The sequence below is a fragment of the Nycticebus coucang genome, chromosome 11 (assembly GCF_027406575.1).
Source record: "Nycticebus coucang isolate mNycCou1 chromosome 11, mNycCou1.pri, whole genome shotgun sequence".
NCBI lineage: Eukaryota > Metazoa > Chordata > Mammalia > Primates > Lorisidae > Nycticebus > Nycticebus coucang.
The window spans coordinates 103,357,576-103,376,051 of NC_069790.1; the positions used below are offsets into that span (position 1 = coordinate 103,357,576).

The following is an 18,476-nucleotide window of genomic DNA, read 5'->3' on the forward strand; positions in this document are numbered from 1 at the left end:
AGATGATGCCATTCCCTGGACACCCACCACATGCTACACACAGTACTGGGCACATTACACACATTAGTTCAATTAAGTCTTATAATGACTTTTTCAAGAGCAAGTTATGATCTCCTTTTAACAGTTTCTCAGGGAAGTTGCCCCAAGGCCAGGCAGGTGGTGATGGGCAGTATTGGGTCCCCAAACTCAGTCCTCTCCACCTGTCACCAGGTCCAGCCCTAGCCCTGATGTCTCCCTGCCACCACCTTCCTGTGTTGGGCCTCCACCTGCTCAGGCTGGCTGTTGAAAGGAGAGAGCTGCATGAAGGTGTGGGACTATGGCATCTGGAGAGCTGGAAGAGGACATGGACCAGCCAGACGGTACACCTGGTGAGAGGATGCCCTTGGGACTTCCCGCAGCAGCTGCTCTTTCTCTGTGTACATGCCTCCTGGGCATCAAGTCTGGGCCTCTGGGAAGGGGCATTCTAGCCAAGCCACCTGAAGACGTTCAGCAGCCTGGGTTCTAGAACTAGAGAGACCGTATTGACCCATGGAGGAAAATGCCACCTCTAGACTGCCTCATCTGTAAAGCAAGGCTGTGCGTGCCTGCGTCATAATGTTTTATGAGCATTAAATAAGATAATGTATGTAAAGTGCTTGGCACGCACCGTGCTCACTTAAACGGCGCAGTTTACTACTTGCCTTTCTAGCTCCACAGACTGCATTTCACAGATCCCTTTAGCCCAACACTTTCCCAGATAGCTAATGCCTCGGCACAGTGATTTGGGGTGCAGACGGCAGGACTTTTCTCCCCGTTTTATGAAGGGAGGGGTTGGAAGTGAAGTGTCTTGGTAGGAAGTATGCAGAACAATTCCCCTTGGTAGCCTGCCACCCTCCCCCAAAGCAAATGCCACTCTGAAACAAGACTTTCCTTATTCACCAGATGGTTCTCTACTTCAGTTGAAGTCTGTGAGTATAAAACTGGAAATTTTAATTGTAACCCAATAGGTTAGAGTTCAGGAGTAAATTTTAATTGTAACCCAATAGGTTAGAGTTTAGGAGCCAATGATAGGTTGAAATTGGGAGTGGGTGATTGACAGCTCTGTGGCTTTAAAGGACTGGGGCATGCCTTGTGCTTGGGAAGCTCCGTCCTGAATGCCCCAAGTGAGGGGCCCTGGTGGCCTGCCCTCCAGGACAGCCTGCGCAAGAGGACATCTCCTTCTTCACACTTCCAAACAGTGGGTAGGTATCCAGTGGCTGAAAGGGCTGGGGAACAGTGCTTGAGATTAATCAACGGCTTGTGTCCATGCTCAGAACACTGAGCACAAAGGAAGAGAAATCATTCTAGGGCCAGAGGGATTGGACACAAACAAATACGAAAACAGGCATCTGCATGTGATCCTCGATCCCTGGATTTCACAGAAGAGGCTGGATCTCGCAGCCCCATGTCAATGTGACTCAGTAAAAGTTGTTAGAAAATCAATTTTAAAGTTATATCCATAAAAGAGACTTACTTAGAACTTTGAGCTAGTTCAAGGGAGAAAAACTTTATACACTCAGTGGAATGCTTATCTAGATGTCTCTCTACCCTGTCCACAGGAGATACGGGGATGTTCAGACGTGAATTCCCCACCCCCCTCCAGCATGGCCCTTCCCACCCTAATTCAACAGACTTTCATTTATCCAATCCTTCACCATTCTCTACTTGCCAACTCTGTGACAAAGATAAATAAGGTGTGGTATCAACTCTCACAGTCCACACATCCTCACTCGCACACTCACACACTCACAAACACGTCTTTTCATCACTCCTACGTTGCCCTTTAACCAGGGACTTGCATGCTCCCCAGTGGCCTCAGAAACCGGGTACTTTGAAGCAAACAAAAGGTGAGGCCGGAGGAGAGAGGAAAAGAAGAGAAGAGTGAGTGGGCTTGGGGGAGGGCTAAAGGCAAGAGCAGGACCAAGGACACAGGCAGAGAAAAGTATCGTGATGCACCTAGCGCTCTTCTCTGTGTGTGGATACACGTCTCCACACACGCGCACACGCTCAGGTGGAGGCAGAGAGAAAAGACGCACTGTCAGTGAGGGCACAGAGCCCACTGCCTGCAGCCTCAGAAAGTGTCTCCTGGTGCGTGTCAGCTGAGGGGAGCCCCGCAAACAGGAGTGCCCCTGCCTGCTCTAGAGACACACACAAACACGCGTCATTCCACAAGCAAGTCTGGAGAAACGTGAGTGTTGTGAACCTTGCTGGGTGTGCCGCAGAGGTGACAATCTGTACATCCCCTTGGGAGAGCCCACACAGGTAGCCCAGAGGTGTCAGTGCCTGAAAAACCACACGACTCCCGAGAGATGGATCTGTTTTTATTTTATGGACAATGTAAATCTTGGCATCAATCTAATTGTGAGTTGTTGCCCTGACTATAGGTTTGGGATCTATCCTGATAAGTATCCAGAGCCACAAGGCAGGCTGTGGATATGGCCCCAAGAAGTGTGTGGTGTGGCAGACTTGTTCCTGGGAGGGAAGGCTCTCCAATCTAACTGCCTGGGTTCAAATCCTCACTCCACCTCTACCAGCTGTGTGGCCCTAGGCAATTGCCAAAATCAGTCATGCCCATAGTTTTGTCACCTGTAAAATGGGCTCACTTTCTCAGTGCTCTTGGGAGGTTAAATGAATGAAGGGAGGTGACTGGATATACCTTGTCAGGATATTCTTAACAGTCAACCAATAGTGATTACTCCTGACGATTATTATGGCATGATATAATGGCTTCCTTTTTTCTCTGGTATTTATCTCTGTGGGCTATTCCAAAGCGCTATCAGGGCAAAGTGGAATATGAGTTTATACATAAGCCAGACAGCATACTAGATAGGAACTGGGATAAAATGTTAGAAGATGAGGTCCTTGCTGGTAGAAGAGATGGTGAGTCTTGATCATTCATCTTTCTGCCTCCTTTCCAAATACAACATTTATCTTTTCCAAGTGGTAAAATCCCTTATATGCTGAGCACCAACTAAGTGGGTACTATCCCCTACAGCCTGGTTTCTTGAACAATGAGCTTTCTAAATTTATCTGCCATAGTTCTTGTTCTGCATATGTGTATGTAGATTTCTGGAGAAAGGGTCTTCAATTTCCGTTCAGTTTTCAAAGGGGTGTATGTCCCCCCAAGACCTGAAGCCCTACTTGTATCTCTGTTGTGTGGTTCCTGGCCTGGCTGCATCTCCTCCAGAGGGACAGGCTGGTCCTGACAAGATGGGGGACTTTGGGCAAGCTGTGTCACCTGCCTGGCCTCAGCTTTCTCACCTCCAAATAGGGGATGGATCTGAAGATTGCCGACACACTCCCGACTCTAATGCCAGGATGGGGCACTGCTTCTTACCTCGAGGTCCCGGAGGACGGGGTGGTCTTCAATTCCTGGGAACAGCACCCGCATGGTGTAAGTTCTATAATCCAGGAAGGGAATCCCAGCTCCATCCAGGTCACTGGTCAACTCATGGATGTCTGTCTGCAGCTCAGCAAAAGCTGGCGGGAAGGGAAAAGCCTGTGAGACAGCTGGAGGGTCTCAGCTGAACCCTCAGCCCAGCCCCGAGGGATATGCTGTATGGACCACTGATGTGTGTGACTAGCTGGGCGGGGGTGTTTAAGTAGCTGGGACAGACGGCATTAGCATGAGAGAAAGACACAAGGCAAGGGTGCTTGTTTGGGGCTGAATCCCTTCCAAATTATGTGGAAGGGGTGGGTGAGGCTGTCCACAGATCTATGCTACTGCTGGACCAGTGGGGCCTCCCACCTAAAGGCGAAGGGCTTTGGTTTGCAAAATGTGCTGATGGGTCGGGAAGAAGGATGTAGGGAGATGGGTGAGAGAAGGGAGAGGTTCCAGTGATGAAGGATCCGTTCCTGATGCTGTTTTATAGATTTCCTAATAGGATTTCAGAAAAATTTCTTCTGATGCAGGAAAAACATTTGAAGGCCCAGTACTGGACCATACAGCTCACTGGAGTTATTGAACCTCCAAATGGGGCTCAAACAGAGACTCCACCACACTAATATGTTCCTTCTGTATAAACACACAGGAGATAGCTTGGCCCTTCCTCCCTCAGAGTGATGCTATTTGCTGTTGAATCATGACCAGCATGCGGGTAGTACTGTATGTGGAAGCCCCTCAGGCCTCCGGACAGACACACAGGGTTACAAAACCCCAGCTGGGACAGTCCAGCACCCAGGGAAGCCCTGGAGTGGTCATCACAGCCCAGCCAGGGCACGTCCTCCTCTACAGCCACCCTCCATCACAAGAAGTCCTCAGAGGCAAGGCACCCAGGCCTTGCTTGCTTTGCCCTTTTCTTCAGGGCATGCTACACAGATGCACACGCACATGCACACGCACATGTGCACACACACAACTGGGGTAGATTAACACTTCAGCAAACAGGAACAGCCAGTGGAGACTGACTAACCAACATGTCTATTTATATGAACTCAGAACAGGGGAAAATACTCTGTGGGTGAGCTCAGGTGGGATTCACAAGGCCAACATGGGTACAGAGCCCCCCTAAAAGCAGGCAGAGTGTGCTGGGTGATGACATAACCCAGCACAGCACCCGGGACTGGGGACAGCAGCCCTGCTCGCCCTTCCTGCTGCATTTGGTGGGGCTCCGCCCTGCAGAGCCCTTTTCCCACCCAAGGATTTTGGCTTTCTGTGTCAGAGGATACTAAAGCTACAAAGTGGACCCCACTTGGATACCTGCAGAGGCTGCTGGACTGTCTCCTGTCACTCTTGTCTCTTGCACCCCACCCCTCAGCTCTGGTCACCCGGACACAGGGCCTCATCTCACACAGAATGGCCCTGATGGCAGATGACCCAAAGGCATCTAAGTGGAACCCGTACTTCCACAGGAGCGCGTGTGTGCAGAGGGGGCTGACAGGCTTCTGCGGCAGGTGCTGCCGCCCAAAGCCTCAGCAAACACCATGTATGTCCCGAGTGAGGGACATGTCCGTGTGTGCTTGTAGGAGTGTGTGGAAACGTGTGCACAAGCATGTGTGTGTGTGTGTATGCATGACTGTTTGAGTGTGCGTCTGCTAGTGAGTGTGGGTATGAATGGAAGTGTGTGTCGGTGCATGAGTATGTGTGTCAGTGTGCAGGAGTGTGAGTGCATAAATGCATGGGTGTGTCAGTGTGCAGGAGTGTGAGAGCATAAGTGCATGACGAGTGTGCGTGTCAGCATGAATGAGTGTGAGTGCATAAGTGCAGGACGCGCATGATGACTGTCAGTGTGCGTGAGTGTGTGTGTCAGCATGTATGAGTGTTAGGACATAAGTGCACGGGTGTGACTAGGTAAGTGCATGCACGTGCACATCAGTGTGGCTGAGAGTAGTGTGTGTGAGCGTGTCTGTGAGTGTGTAGGCATGCGTGGCGTGGGAATGTGTATGTATCAGAAGCTGAGGCCCATGAAAGGTGAGGCTGGGCACCTTGTGACTTTGAGAGTAGGTGACATGCTGGCTGACTGCAAAGTCTCCAAGAAGACACCTTTGCTGCACCTGGGCTGCCCTGCAGAAGTCCAGCTGCTAGCTCTGGGCAGCCCTGGGAAGTACTACAGGGCTGACTCCACTGCCCTTTGCTGTAGAATGCCTGCTCCGCACCCTGCAGACAGCTCTCCCCAGAGGCCAGAGCCCAGGCTCCCTCTGGGGCTTCCCCTGACACTTGGGGGCTAGATGCTTGTCTAACTGCGGAGTCCTCCCTTTCTAGGGATGTTCACACTCCTCATGGCTGCCCCCTCCCAGGTAGGGTGCTCGGCCTGCAGGGAGGAGAGGGAGGAGGTTGGTTTTTATCGCTCTGTAGCTTTCCTTAAAGTCACCAAGCTCCTCCAACATTCAAAGCCTTGGGCCTGCCACACATAAAAGAGATTCTAATCACTACACCTAATTAGAGGAAGGAGTACATTGCAGAGAAAAAAATAAGCAGCGTAAATATAATAAAAGGCAGTAATTAACAGTCCCACAAGGCGGATGCTGTGTTGACAGCTGAAGGAAGTGGAGAGGGGAAGGAATGGATCCACTTCCCCATCAACAGAGCCGTGGCTGTCCTGGTGGGCTGTGGAGTGATGCCAGAGCCCCAGGTACAGGGCTGGTCTACTCCACGTATAAATCCACAGCAAAGAGCCAGCTCACAAAATGAGGTCCTGGGGGTTATAAGAATCTGACACCTAAATTTCCTTCTTGGATTTAGTGCAGCTGATTTTACTTTATGGTGGTGGTTGTAATTTTTTTTTTTTTTTTGTAAATACAAGCTGTGAAATGCCCTTTCTTCTAAGTCACAGAGCAGCCTTACAGGAAGGGAGCTGGAGATTGCTGGGATGTGTCATGTCAAAATGCCCCCGGGGATGGCACCTGTGGCTCAATGGAGTAGGGCGCCAGCCCCATATGCTAGAGGTGGTGGGTTCAAACCCAGCCCCACCCCGCAAACTGCAAAAAACAAACAACAACAACAACAAAAATACCCCCAGGTCTTCCCTGGGGTAGAGTGCAAAGCCCACAGGGCCAGCTGGGACTCTGGGTCTAGTGGCTGCTCCAGCGGGTTTTTTTTTTTTTTTTTCCAGCGGTGTTTTAAATAATCCCAATCACACTTCCAGGGAGAGGGCAGAGTGGCCTCAGCTGCACCTGGTGTTGCCAGGGTGGAGCCTGCTAGGGACAGGGTCTGGAACATGGGCTCCGGGCACTGCAGGGAGGACCCCGGCCATCAGCACTGCTGACTGCTGCCCGGCCTGCTCGCATGTGAGACACACACACACAGGGACACACACAGCCTTCAGCGGGGGCCGCGGCCACCTGGTCACTCAGTACCTTCCTTGCACTCCAGGGCTACGCGGGACTCCAGGTTGTCCATCTGCATCTGCAGCCGCTTCAGCGTCAGGTCGCTTTCTCGGGACTTGCGTTTGTAGGCGATGAGCACGGCCACGATGAAGATGAGGAGGAGGCCGCCAGCCACCGCGATGCTGATGATGGCGGGCAGGCTGAGCGGGCTGTCTGGGGCGATGTACACCATCCCCGGGGAGTACTCCACGCCGCCGACACGGGCCTGGGGGAAGACCACACAGAGGGGCCAGTGTCGGGGCGGGTCAGCCCAGGGAGTAGTCCAGGTCCCCCAGGCGGGATGGGGAAAAGCCCTGCCAGGGAGGAGTCTCATCCCTGCCAGCAGAACAGACCGCAGGGCGAAGGGCGGTGGGGCACGTGAGGCCACCCCCAACTGAAAAACTGCACGTCCCCTACTCAGCACTGTTGTCATCATAAGGTAGCAGTGCACACTGGGACCTCAACACAATGTGCCGGGACACTGGTGACTGACTCCCTAAGATTCACCCCCACTGGAGGAGTGGGCAAGTGAGTGCAGAACACGATATTGCGGACCTCCTGGGCTAGCAACGGCCTTCTTCCCGAAAGCTCTTTTGCCTATAGTAGAGGGTCTAGCACAGGAGTGTCCAGCCTGTGGCCTGTGGGCTGCAGCTGATTTTGTGAGGACTTTTTTCTGCTTATTTGTGGTATCAGATATCATGAAAAGCATGCACGGACCTTCGTTTTGCTAGTCAGCTGTCTTTATTGTTGGTGTATTTAATGCATGGCCCCAGACAACTCTCACTCTTCCAGTGTGTCACAGAGGGGGAAAAAAAAGGTTGGACACCTCGATCTAGCAGGTCTGGCCCATCGTTTTGTGCTGCTTTGCATTGCTCTATTGTTGCACCAGCCAGTATGGATAGAATGACAATACAGAAGAGAGAAGCTTGGAAGTGGGACAGGAGGAAGGAACTTGAAGGGTGAGGGTGCCACAAGGGAAGTTCACGGTGGGCTGGAACGCTCGGGTGGCCTGGGGTGGAGACGGCCCACTCACAAATGCACCCATGGTACCCACTCCGTCTGGGGCAGGGTCCTGCTGGCCTCACCATCACTTTGTGCCTGCCGATGAGGTTAGGGGACTCGCAGAGCAGCTGCACATCCGACACGGTCACGGTGCACGGCTTCTCCCCAACTAGCACAGTGTAGTTCAGCTTCACGTTGCCCCCGGCCACAGGCGGGATCAAGTTCTTGCCCTGGATGGACAGGAAACCCCATTTCCCCACCCAGAGTCAGGACCACAGCTACTGGCTGACTGCCAGGTGCTCTCACCCAGAGGCCCTGTCCTGCTTGTGAGCTAGTGACAAGTCCAAAATATCCTTGGTGTATATATCACCATCCCTCCTTCCTGCCTGCAGAAAATCAATAATTGAAGTACTATTTTCAGTTTATCCCAAATGCAGCTTCAGAAGCTTTCTCAACACAGAGTCGGAGTCTGTCATTACTAGTTGATTCAAGTTGTCAGATGAGTTAAAATTAATTTGTGATCCATGCTCCAAGGAAACCCTATGCTGTGCTTAGCAAAAGCCTGCCTGGGAGGAAGCAGTATGCGCCTCTGACCTCAGTTTTTGGTCTCTCGAGACAAATAAAGCTTGGGAATCAAATAGCCAGGGTGGACCTGCCTGCCCTGCATGGACCTGGTCTGTAAAGCACATTTTCTTCCCAGCACAGGTGCAGAAAGAATATTTATCAGACTCTGGGATTTGCTGTAACTTCTGCAAGAGATGCCGGTTGTGAAATGTGGCAGGCGCCTGTGACTTCTGGCCTCCGTCTGTGACTAGCAGCAGCGCCCTCCTTTCTCCCCACCTGCCAACCCCACCCTCCCTCACCTTTAGGATGATGGGCGTGCCAGGCTTGAGCTCCAGGATTCCCGAGGGTCCAAAGGCCTCAAACACTGGGTTTGGATAGTAGGTGAAGTTAGTCTTATTGAGGATCAGCAGGGACTGGACATTGTCCAGGATGAAGCCAAACTCCTCAGGCCTCTCAGTCAGGTCAGATTGGTGGTCGGGACTCAGAGCGAGGGCCGGAGCCTGGCAGGTCATCTCAGTAGCATTCAGAACCTCACAGATCTACAGAGAAAGCAAGAGGTGGGGTCCTTGCAGGGTGTCCTCCCTATGCCCACCACCCCAGTGTACATGCTGACTTCCTGGGGTCCTTGGTATACCATGATCAGTGTCAGAGGACTGTGGATGGTCACAGCACCTCTAGAGCCAGACCCCACACTGGGGCACTCAGGAATAAGCTCTGTGGGAGGCATCCAGCTCCAGTTTTGCCCACAGTCAGTGTGGCAGGGACCAGTTGGATAGGACCAGAAGAATGGAGAAATCAGGCAATGAAAGGTTGGAAACTCCTACAGTATCATTCCTCCATGCCTGCACCCAAGAGGTGAGATCACCCTCATGTCTATCCCACCATCTCAGCACGCAGGTACGATAGGCTGTGGCCACCCAGTACAGACAGAGCTGCCTGAGTCCTTGAGGCCCCCACCCTGGGGGGAAGCAGCTTGTAGGGGGAAGCAGCTTGTAGAGGGGCAGCAGGGCCCGGGCCTCAGACTCACATTGATGTGCTCCTTCCCTCCATGCTTGGCCCGGATCTGGGGGTTCTGTATGAGGTCCAGCTGAGTGCCCCACACGGCGATGGGCGTGTTCCCACTAACCCGGGAGAGAGGAGGAGGCGTGTAAATCACAAGCATAGGAAAAGTACTTGATGATGACGCTGATTGAGCTGAGCCTTGACAGTGAGGACAGTGATAACCAGGCAGCATGGTAATGTTCACGGGGACAAGCATGACAAGCTGACTGAGTAATTATAAGGGTGAGCGTCTCAGCAGCCGAGGGGAGGACGGTGATGGCCAGCTGTCCATGGCCATCCTTCACCGAGCACATTTGTGGTGTGGACCCCTCATGGAGGCCCAGGCCACAGAAACCCCCAGGTCCTTCTGACCCGAGCCAGCTTCTTCTCCGTAAACCTGTGCCGGGCTCCTCACCAGTCTTGGCACTATTTCCCCACTGGCCGTGGCCTAATGGAAGCCTTGCTCTAGATCGTCCCCTGGACCCTGCAGGGGCTTGGCACAGCCTGCCCCCCAGGGCGATTGTACTATACATTTCCACCCTGCAGTCTTCAGTCAGGCTGAGAGCTGGGAAAGGCAGAGGGCCCAGGAACTCAGGAACCTTCAGGAACACAGAAGCTCTGAGGCTCCTGTCTCCTGTACCCTGGCTGGCATGGGACCACTGATGGGGAGGGCTTAGGAGGTTCATCTGGGAGGCAGTGCCCTCCTTCCATCCTTAGGTTGGTCAAGAAGCAGGCAGGGAGGGGTGAGCAACATTCTGCTGGATCGAATTCTTGGCAGCTACTCAAAAAAAAGTGAGGAAGAAGCTAACCCCCAGGCAAGGAGCATCTTCAAGAAGAATCCTGCACTAGCAAGTTATTATGCCATGACACCCACACCCACGTTTGTCTCTACCCATCTGTCCGCCTGCTCATCTTTATACTGCCAGTTACCTCCCTCCCTATGTCCACACACACACACGCATGTGCATACTTGTGCACATGCACACACATACAGGAAAATTCCAGTGAAGCCCAGAGAGGCGTCTCCGCCCAGGGCAGTGCTGGAGACGAGCTTGTCCAGCCATGCAGCCATCTTTCCAACCTTCTCAGTCACCAACGTGACATGCATTTACCAAACGTCCACCCTCACTGCTTGCTAGCAACCCAGGCCGCTGGGCAAGGAGGCAAAATCATGGCTTGGGCAGAGTCCCACGTTAGCACTGGCTCGTTAACTGAAGCCAATCCCAGGGGTAAACTGACAGCCCCAGAATGTGTCAAAATGGTAATGGTGATGTGAGCAAGATGATGCGGGGACAGCAGCTCCATTTCTGCAGCAATGGCACAAGGAAGAACTGAATTGGACCAGGCTTAGAGTTCCTCAGAGAGCTGCAGAGTACACTGACTGAGGCACAGGGTTATGCCAGCAACCCGGGGTCAGCCAGGAGGAGCACCCCACTCCCCCGAGGCCTCCCCCATGTGCCCCATGTTCTGCATCTGCTTTAAATCGAGGCTAAAGCTCAGAAGGTTTGGGCCTGTGAGCAACTGCTGAGGACAAGTAAGTCTCAGCTCAGCAGACAGTGGTTTCCCCTTCTTTGGGTTCAAAGCAGGGGGTTGCAAACTCTTTCTGTAAAGAGCCAGGTAGTAAACATTTTAGGCTTTATGGTCCATTTGGTCCCTGTAGCAATTCCTCAGCTATGGACAATAGGCGTGTGAATGAGCATGGCGGTGTGCCAATGAAACTTTATAGGAGCAGTGCCCAGCCAGACTAGGCCCACAGATTGCAGTTTGCTGACTTCTGGTTTAAAAGGCTGTCCCCTGGACTGGGTGCATCCCTGCCCCACCTCATGGCATAGAGGCCACTTCCGTGTGCACTGCTTACTTACTCCCCCAGAAGCAGACGGGGGGGTGGGGGGTGTCAACCCAGCAGGGATGGACAGTGCACTGTGCCTTTCTGCCTCTCTAACTCCCTCAGTGCCTGTGAGGGGTGGCAAGTGAGCGGCTCTGGGAGGTTAGCTGAGGTCACCAGGCTGGTAAGCAGTGGAGCTGAGATACCTCCTCTGAGCAGAAGACCTTGTTCTATCCCCATGCAGCCCCTGAGGTTGCTTTACCAGTGATCTCACAAGCCTTGCAGAGAGGGGGCTCTGCAGCACCTTCTCAGCCCCTGTGTCCTGCCATGTACCTGCAGCTCCTCTCCTGAAGTGAGACTCACCACCCAGAGACACTAGAGACTCTGGAGTCCCCAGAGTGGTGGAGGCCCAGGAAGAGTGTGCAACCTGTTGGAGGTGAACGACTAGGAAGGATCAGCACCCAGGGTCCCCAGGCCCTGCCCCAGGCCCTAACCGCATCCAATGCCTGGTCCCCTCCCTCTGGAAAGGATTCAGTGGCTCTGTGCTGGGCACCCAGAAAGAGCAGGGGACAGGACACCAACTCAGCCCTTGAGGGTTTGCTGCGGAGGGAAAGATAATGTAAACAGACATTTAGAGGTCCTGCCGAGGCAAGAACTGGCTATCAGGAGGTTCCAAGAACACGGAACAGGGGACGGGGGTGTTCTGTCGGGATTTGCGGGGCCGAGACATGGCTTCCTGCCAGGGCAGAATAAGAAGTTGAGTCTAATCTGACTCCCTCTCCTCACCCCCAGCCTGAAGAGTTATTGCCCACTTTTGCCAGAAGTGAGCATAGTGCACTGGTCCCCCAGTCATCACTATGGGGAGGAGACAGGGACCCCAGCACAGCGCCTGTCCCTGAACTGGGGAGGTAGGATCTTATTGGTCAGAGCTTGGCATCTAGGCCAGGTCCTGCATGAATGCTTCCAGTGGAGGGAAGGGAGTCACAGTACAAAGGCCTGATTTAGGGGTGCTTGGAACCAAACCCAGTTCATCAGTCCCCCAAGCCAGGGCCCCAGAACTCTCCTCAGCTTTGAGAGTTAGGAGGGGAAACTGAGGTGTGGAGACACTGAGATCCACTCAGGCAGCTCCTACCTGACGATGCTCCACTCTGGCTCAATGCGCACGATGGTCGGGTCCTCCACATACTGGAAGACCAGGTCCTGGTGGATCTTGGCCCTGTCCACCTGCACTGTCACCTTCATCTCCAGCACCTCATCTGAGGACGTGGTGTTGCAGATAATGTAGGATGGAGATCGCCTGGAGGGAAGGAGACAGAGCTGGGTGCCTCAGTGTTGAAGAGGACAGTGGCCTTGGGTCGCGGGTCCTCAGAGGCCGTGGGTGAACGCTGCCCTAGATACAGAGCTTGAGGGCCAGTGACAAAGATGCTCTCCCTGACCAAACTTTGGATGGGTTCCTCTGAGTTCACTTTTCAACCTAGCCTTGTACTTGGGTCTTTGGCCTGCCTAGCCCTGTTCTTGGCAAGAATCTTACCAAGATATGTTTGGCAAGAACCCCCTCCTCTGCATTTAATATGTAATCACTTCTGATAACTGATCAAATTCTTCATGTCTTGATGTCTGCTCACCCTGGCCTGCATCTGGCCAGAGTTATCATCAGTTTAGCAAGGGCCCCCTAACCCCTGCCTGCCCTCCTTTTAGTGATTTCCACCCCTGACCCCCACTCTGCTTATTGGCTGTAAATCCAATGGACCTGATCTCTCTCCCCTATTGAGGCAGTCTTGAGATCAATTGCAACAGTTCTGAATAAAGTCTTCCTTACCATTTTAAGAAGTGTCAGAATAATTGCTTCTTGAACACTGCATGACCTGGCCTGGTCTAACTTGGGGTCTGTCCCAGCCCTTAAAATAGCTCCTGCAGAAATCTTCTCTCTAGAGAACCCCAGGTCAACAGAGGGTAGTAGGCACAGGCCACATCTCCCTGAGTCCTCACTGGAAATACCTCTGACTTCACTCCTTCCTTCTAGGCTGCTGGCTCATGGCAGGCTCTTTGCACAGTGGGACCAGGGGAGGCACAGTCAACTGCCCTCAGGGGGATCAACCCTGATGGGTTGCTGATCCCATCAGCTCTCAGCAGGCCCTGCTGGCTCTGCAGCTCCTGGACAGGACCTGATTCTGGTGAACAGGCTTTAGTTGTAGAGTTCAAACTGTTCCAGCCACCCCAGGGCCGTGCAGAGTGGGTGCCATGGGCACTAAATGAAGAGGCTGAGCATGATGGGCCTGCCAGGTGGGACAGCTGGACAGGCCTCCAGACTGAGCCAAGTCCTCTCCTAAAGAAAACACCCACTTCCGTGGGGAAAAGGAGGTGCTTCCAAGGAGTTAGCATAGGAAGTCCCTGCCTTTGGCAGCCTGGCCCCACTCTACAGGGCACCCAAGCTGACCCGAGGTGATTCTCCTGTCTAACCCTGCCCCACCCAGAGCTGCAGGGAGGGGGTTACCTGTGGAAGAGGCAGGGCTGCTTCCCGAACATCACCACCACATTGCTGCCAGCATTTAGGTTGGTGCCGGTGATGGTCACTTGGGTGCCCCCAGACATGGGCCCCCGACTGGGCTTCAGGTCTGAGAGAGTCAGCGTCTGTGTAGAAAGGACACCACCAGGAAGGGGTGGAGGAGGCTCGGGGCAGGCGTGAGGCCCTCCCCTACTGCCCCAGCCGCCTTCTGGAATATTTAGAGTCAGGGCAGTTTTGCTAGGATTGTGTTGTGAACTGAAATAAAATCCTAAGAACCCTGCTATCTGAGTGGAACCCCTCTTGGCCAGGGACCCTAGAAAAGCCCCAAACCTGAGTTCCATGTCTCCTATGCCCCCTCCCTTTTAGAGTTCAGATAGAACAACTGACCAGCATTAATGTCAAACAGAAGCACTAAGAGTGACAAAACAGACTCTGGGACAAATAAGAGGATAAATTACTAACAAGACCTAAGGCCGTGGAGGGCAAAGGTTAGATCACCTCCAAGCATCAATTTGCTTAACAGATCACTTAGCTATTGAGGCCTTTCTTTGATTAACTTCTTATCCTAATTTAAAACACTCCAATACTTTAAACAAAGCTTTATTTCTTTAACCATTATAAATCGAAGGATCTCTGAACCCACCTACAAACTATAAACCTCCATCCTTCTTTGGGCCAATGTACACTTTCCATGTATTGATTTGTGATTTTACCTGCAATCCCCGTGTCCCTGGTATGTATAAAACAAACCATCATCTCACCACCTTGGGACCACTTGGTCAAGATTTGATGGGCTGGGCTCCCTGGGCCATGATCACACATGTTCAGCTCAGATTAAATCTCTTTAAAAATCTCCCTCTCTCTCTCTTCAGCTCAAATTAAATCTCTTTAAATCTCTCTCTCTCTCTCTTTTTCTGTTTAGCAGTGTAGCGAGGCAATATTCTGGACCTTGAGAGTTCGTGTATTAATAATAATAGCTTCCATGTACTGATTTTTTAAGTGTTAGGCTGTTTTTCATCTGTAGCAATAGATACATGTGTATATAATTCAGTCACCAATCAGTTCTACCAAGTAGGTATTATTACCTATTTTACAGATGAGATTCAGAGATACTAAGTAAGTTTTCCAAGATCACACACCTAAAAAGTGGCACAAGTGAGATCTGACTCCAGAGCTCTGGTTCTCAACTACTCTCCAGTCTACAGAGACTGTTCTTGGAAAGGTGACTTGTCCCTTTCACAGGACTCTTCAGAAAGCTGGTCACAGCACCCAGGGGCAGAGAAGTGGGATGGGAGGGCTCCAGGGAAATTCGGGGAAAGAAGAAAAAAGGATTGGTAGCTGTCAAGGGCTGACTGTAGCCCTCGGCCAGAATGGGACGAATGAGGAGTCAGGGTTCATGGTGGAGGCCGGGAGGGGGAGAAAAGCCCTTGACAGCTGGGGATTTGGAGTTACAGTTTGTTCTTTCATTAGCATTTTAATGGAAAAACTTTCCTCAGTCCCAGGTGAGAAGCCTGTATCTGCATTTAAATGAAGATTCTCTCTCCCTTCCCCAACCACCTCCCCCTTAAAGAATTCAGCCCAGAAAGTCAACCTGCTGGAGCCGGCAGGCTGGCCACCTCCTCTCAGAGTTGCCCCCATCAGTGACACTCCAGAGAAGAAGAGAGGCCCCAGTGGAGCCCGCCCACCTGCCTCCTGGCACATGATCGCCCTGGTCTGGGGACACATGCTGACTGCGGCCCCAGGCCTGCCTTAACTAGCTCCCAGCCAGGGCCCTGTCTCTGAAGCCCAGATCTCACTTCCCTATAGCATGGGCTAAGCCAAGGACCTGTGCCTGGCTCAGATGAAGACCAGGAAGATGGTAGGATGAGGCTGGGGGAAAAAGGCCTTCCTTCTCAGATCTGCCTGGATCATGCTGTGTGACTCCAGTTAAGACATTTAACCTCCCTGGTCACAAGATCAAGGGTGTAGGCCAAAAAGTGGTTATCTCTAAGGTCATTGAGAGTTTTTTTGTTCTGTAGCTTGTATGTCTCTAAATGGGCACCACTGACTTCCCCAGAGAGGGCAGAGAAAGTGTGAGAGAGAAAGAGAGAGTCCTTGCACATGGGCTTCAAGTCAGGGATTGTGCTAGAGAGATACAGTGAAAATCAAGATTTATACAAGACACTGTGAACTGAAATAAATCCTAAGGTGCCCTCTGAAGTGGGTGACTGACTGGACCCCCTCTTGGCTGACGGGATTTCCTAAAACTGAGTCGCTAGCTGAGAAAGATGACCATACATTTTCATCATGTCCACTGCCTTCTTAGAGATGTCTTTTGTGACTCATTAACATAGATTAAGGCTATGCAAGACTTATCTGCAGGTTTGCAATATTCACAACGAACGACTTGAGTCTGGGCACTTGTCCTGTGGTTTGTCTCTGATTAAGACCTTTATCTTAACTCAGCATTCCTTTCCGTGACTCCTGGCCTAATAGACAGAGCCTAACTCTTTCAGCCAATTGTCAGCTAAAAAAATCTTTAAATCTACCTATAACTTATACGCATCCCCCCACTCTCACCCCACCCCGACTTTGAGATGTCCCACTTTTTGGGGCCAATCCAATGTATGCCTTTCGTGTACTAATTTATGACTTTACTCGTAATTCTTGTCTTGCTGAAATGTGTAAAACCAAACTGTAACTGCACCACCGTGAGTCCACCTGCTCAAGGCTTCTTGGGGGTGGCTCCGGGCCATGGTCCTCATATTTGGCTCCAGATAAATCTCTTCAAAGTATTTCACAGACCATGCCTTCTTTTCCTTTGACAATATCCATGGAACAAAAACATTTGTAATATTTTAATATTGTGAAAATTTTTTTTTTTTGGTTTTTGGCCAGGGCTGGGTTTGAACCCACCACCTCTGGCATATGGGACTGGCGCCCTACTCCTTGAGCCATAGGCACCACCCAATATTGTAAAATTTTTAAAAAGGAAGAAAAGCCAAGGAAGTTACAATAGATAGGGGTGGTGCTCCTGGCAGCCTGCCTTGAGGGGCCTTCGAAGGCAGAGAAGTGAGTAATCCCGGCGGGCCCTGCAGTGGTGCTATCCAGGGGCCAGCTGGTGGGGAATGATTCCGGGGTGGGGAGAGGATGTTATGGAGACATGTTTTAGAGTTGTGAGAAACTATTAATTATTCAAGTCATGCTTCATAAATATTTCACGGTGGGTTTGCATGGGAAATCAAATTCTGCATTACTCGCCACCTCTTCACTTGGCTCCATGATGGAGGTAGAGGGAAGGTGGGGGATGATTCCTGCATGGAGACCTCTGGAGACAGCAGTGACAGCTCAGAATGCTGAGCCTTGGCATTTGGGTTTGGGGTGAATAAACCCATAGAGTCTGGCCTGATTGTGGAGGGAAACCCCTAACCTTGGCACTGGGGAGGGGCTCCTCAGCTGTGCCAGGACTCTGGGGGCTGGGAGCTTCCATGTGTGGGGCCCCAAGAGTGCTGCCCCTGAGTGGCCCTGCTGAGTAGGAAGGTGGGGAGGTGGGCCGCGAGGGCTGTGAGATGGTGGAGAGCATGGCAGAGGGGGATTTGTCCCTGCCGGACTCCTGAGGAGACCCCTGGGGATATCTGCCCCTTACTCCCACCCTGAACTCCTGGGAGCTCTGTGGGGGGAGCCTCCCAGTATTCCTCCTCCCTGGAAGACTTCCCGCACAGGCATGTGGCCCCTCACACAGAAAAGGATTCAAGTCTGAGCCTCTGGGACCAAAGCCTAACTGCCTGTGGCACCCAGTGTCACCTTCCCTGACTTACCTGCCCCAGCATGTCCTCCTCCCCTTCCCTGTCCTTCCTCTGTTCCTGTCCTTTGCTGCACTTGCCTAGAACAGCCTCCCACAAGTGGAAGAGCCTGTTCTGCCTGGTACCAATCCTATCTCTCCATCCAGCTTCTTCAGTGAAGCCTCCCTTAATGCCCTACATTAAACCACAGCCCTCTCTGGGGTAGAAATGAGCACATGGGCAAGAGGAGACCTTTCCTGAGAGCAGAGGGACTGTCCAATGTCTGCCACACAGGTGCGCTATAAGCATTAAACAGAACGGAGGGCACAGGGCACAGGACTGTCATTTCCCGGCAGGCCGGGGTCATCAGTCCAGGATGCACTTCAGAATTGCCTGGGGAGATGCTGAAGAGGTTGATTTAATTAGTCTCTGCAGGAGTGGGGGAGGGGTCCACTCTGGCAGGAGCAGGGCACAGCGAGGACCCATGGAGGCCCTGTGAGGGCTGGGTCTCAGGGGCTGTGGGCACCTGCACCTCAGGTCTGCATGTTCAGGGCTCTGAGAAATGAGGCCCTGGTTGGTCAGCCAGGGGAAGAAGATGGGGAAGGGAGGCCAGCAGGGGAGGCAGAGGCTGGAGAAGTGGGACCGGATGGCGGGCGGCCAGGCCAGGAGCCTGGACAACATCTCATAGGCTATGAGAGCCTCAGCTCTTCCTAATGGCATTTCTGCAGTGGGAGACGGACTACAAGGGGTTCAGAGAGAAAGGCAAGGAAAAGATGTAAGGAGGCCCTTGTGGTGGCAAAGAGAATGGGAAAAGGAAGATTCCAGAACATGCTGCTGGGTTGATGTCAGGAATTAAAGGAAGCTGAGCCACAGCCCACCAGCACTGCAGGCCTAGGGGACAGGCCACTGAGGGGGTGGCCACGAGAGGAGTATGCACTGTCTAAAGGAGCTGACA

General features: G+C 52.3%; 1 protein-coding gene across 1 annotated transcript in view; it reads right to left on the reverse strand.

Annotated features, from left to right (window-relative positions):
- The window catches only part of PLXNA4 (plexin A4), a 442,851-nt gene that overhangs the window by 57,556 nt on the left and 366,819 nt on the right, over positions 1–18,476 (reverse strand). The window contains exons 15-21 of the mRNA XM_053553499.1: positions 13,749–13,885; positions 12,387–12,551; positions 9,416–9,509; positions 8,688–8,927; positions 7,908–8,054; positions 6,814–7,048; positions 3,356–3,498 (exon numbers count right to left, since the gene is read on the reverse strand). Of these exons, the coding sequence (XP_053409474.1) occupies positions 3,356–3,498; positions 6,814–7,048; positions 7,908–8,054; positions 8,688–8,927; positions 9,416–9,509; positions 12,387–12,551; positions 13,749–13,885 (1,161 nt within the window). The remainder of the gene's footprint in view (positions 1–3,355; positions 3,499–6,813; positions 7,049–7,907; positions 8,055–8,687; positions 8,928–9,415; positions 9,510–12,386; positions 12,552–13,748; positions 13,886–18,476) is intronic.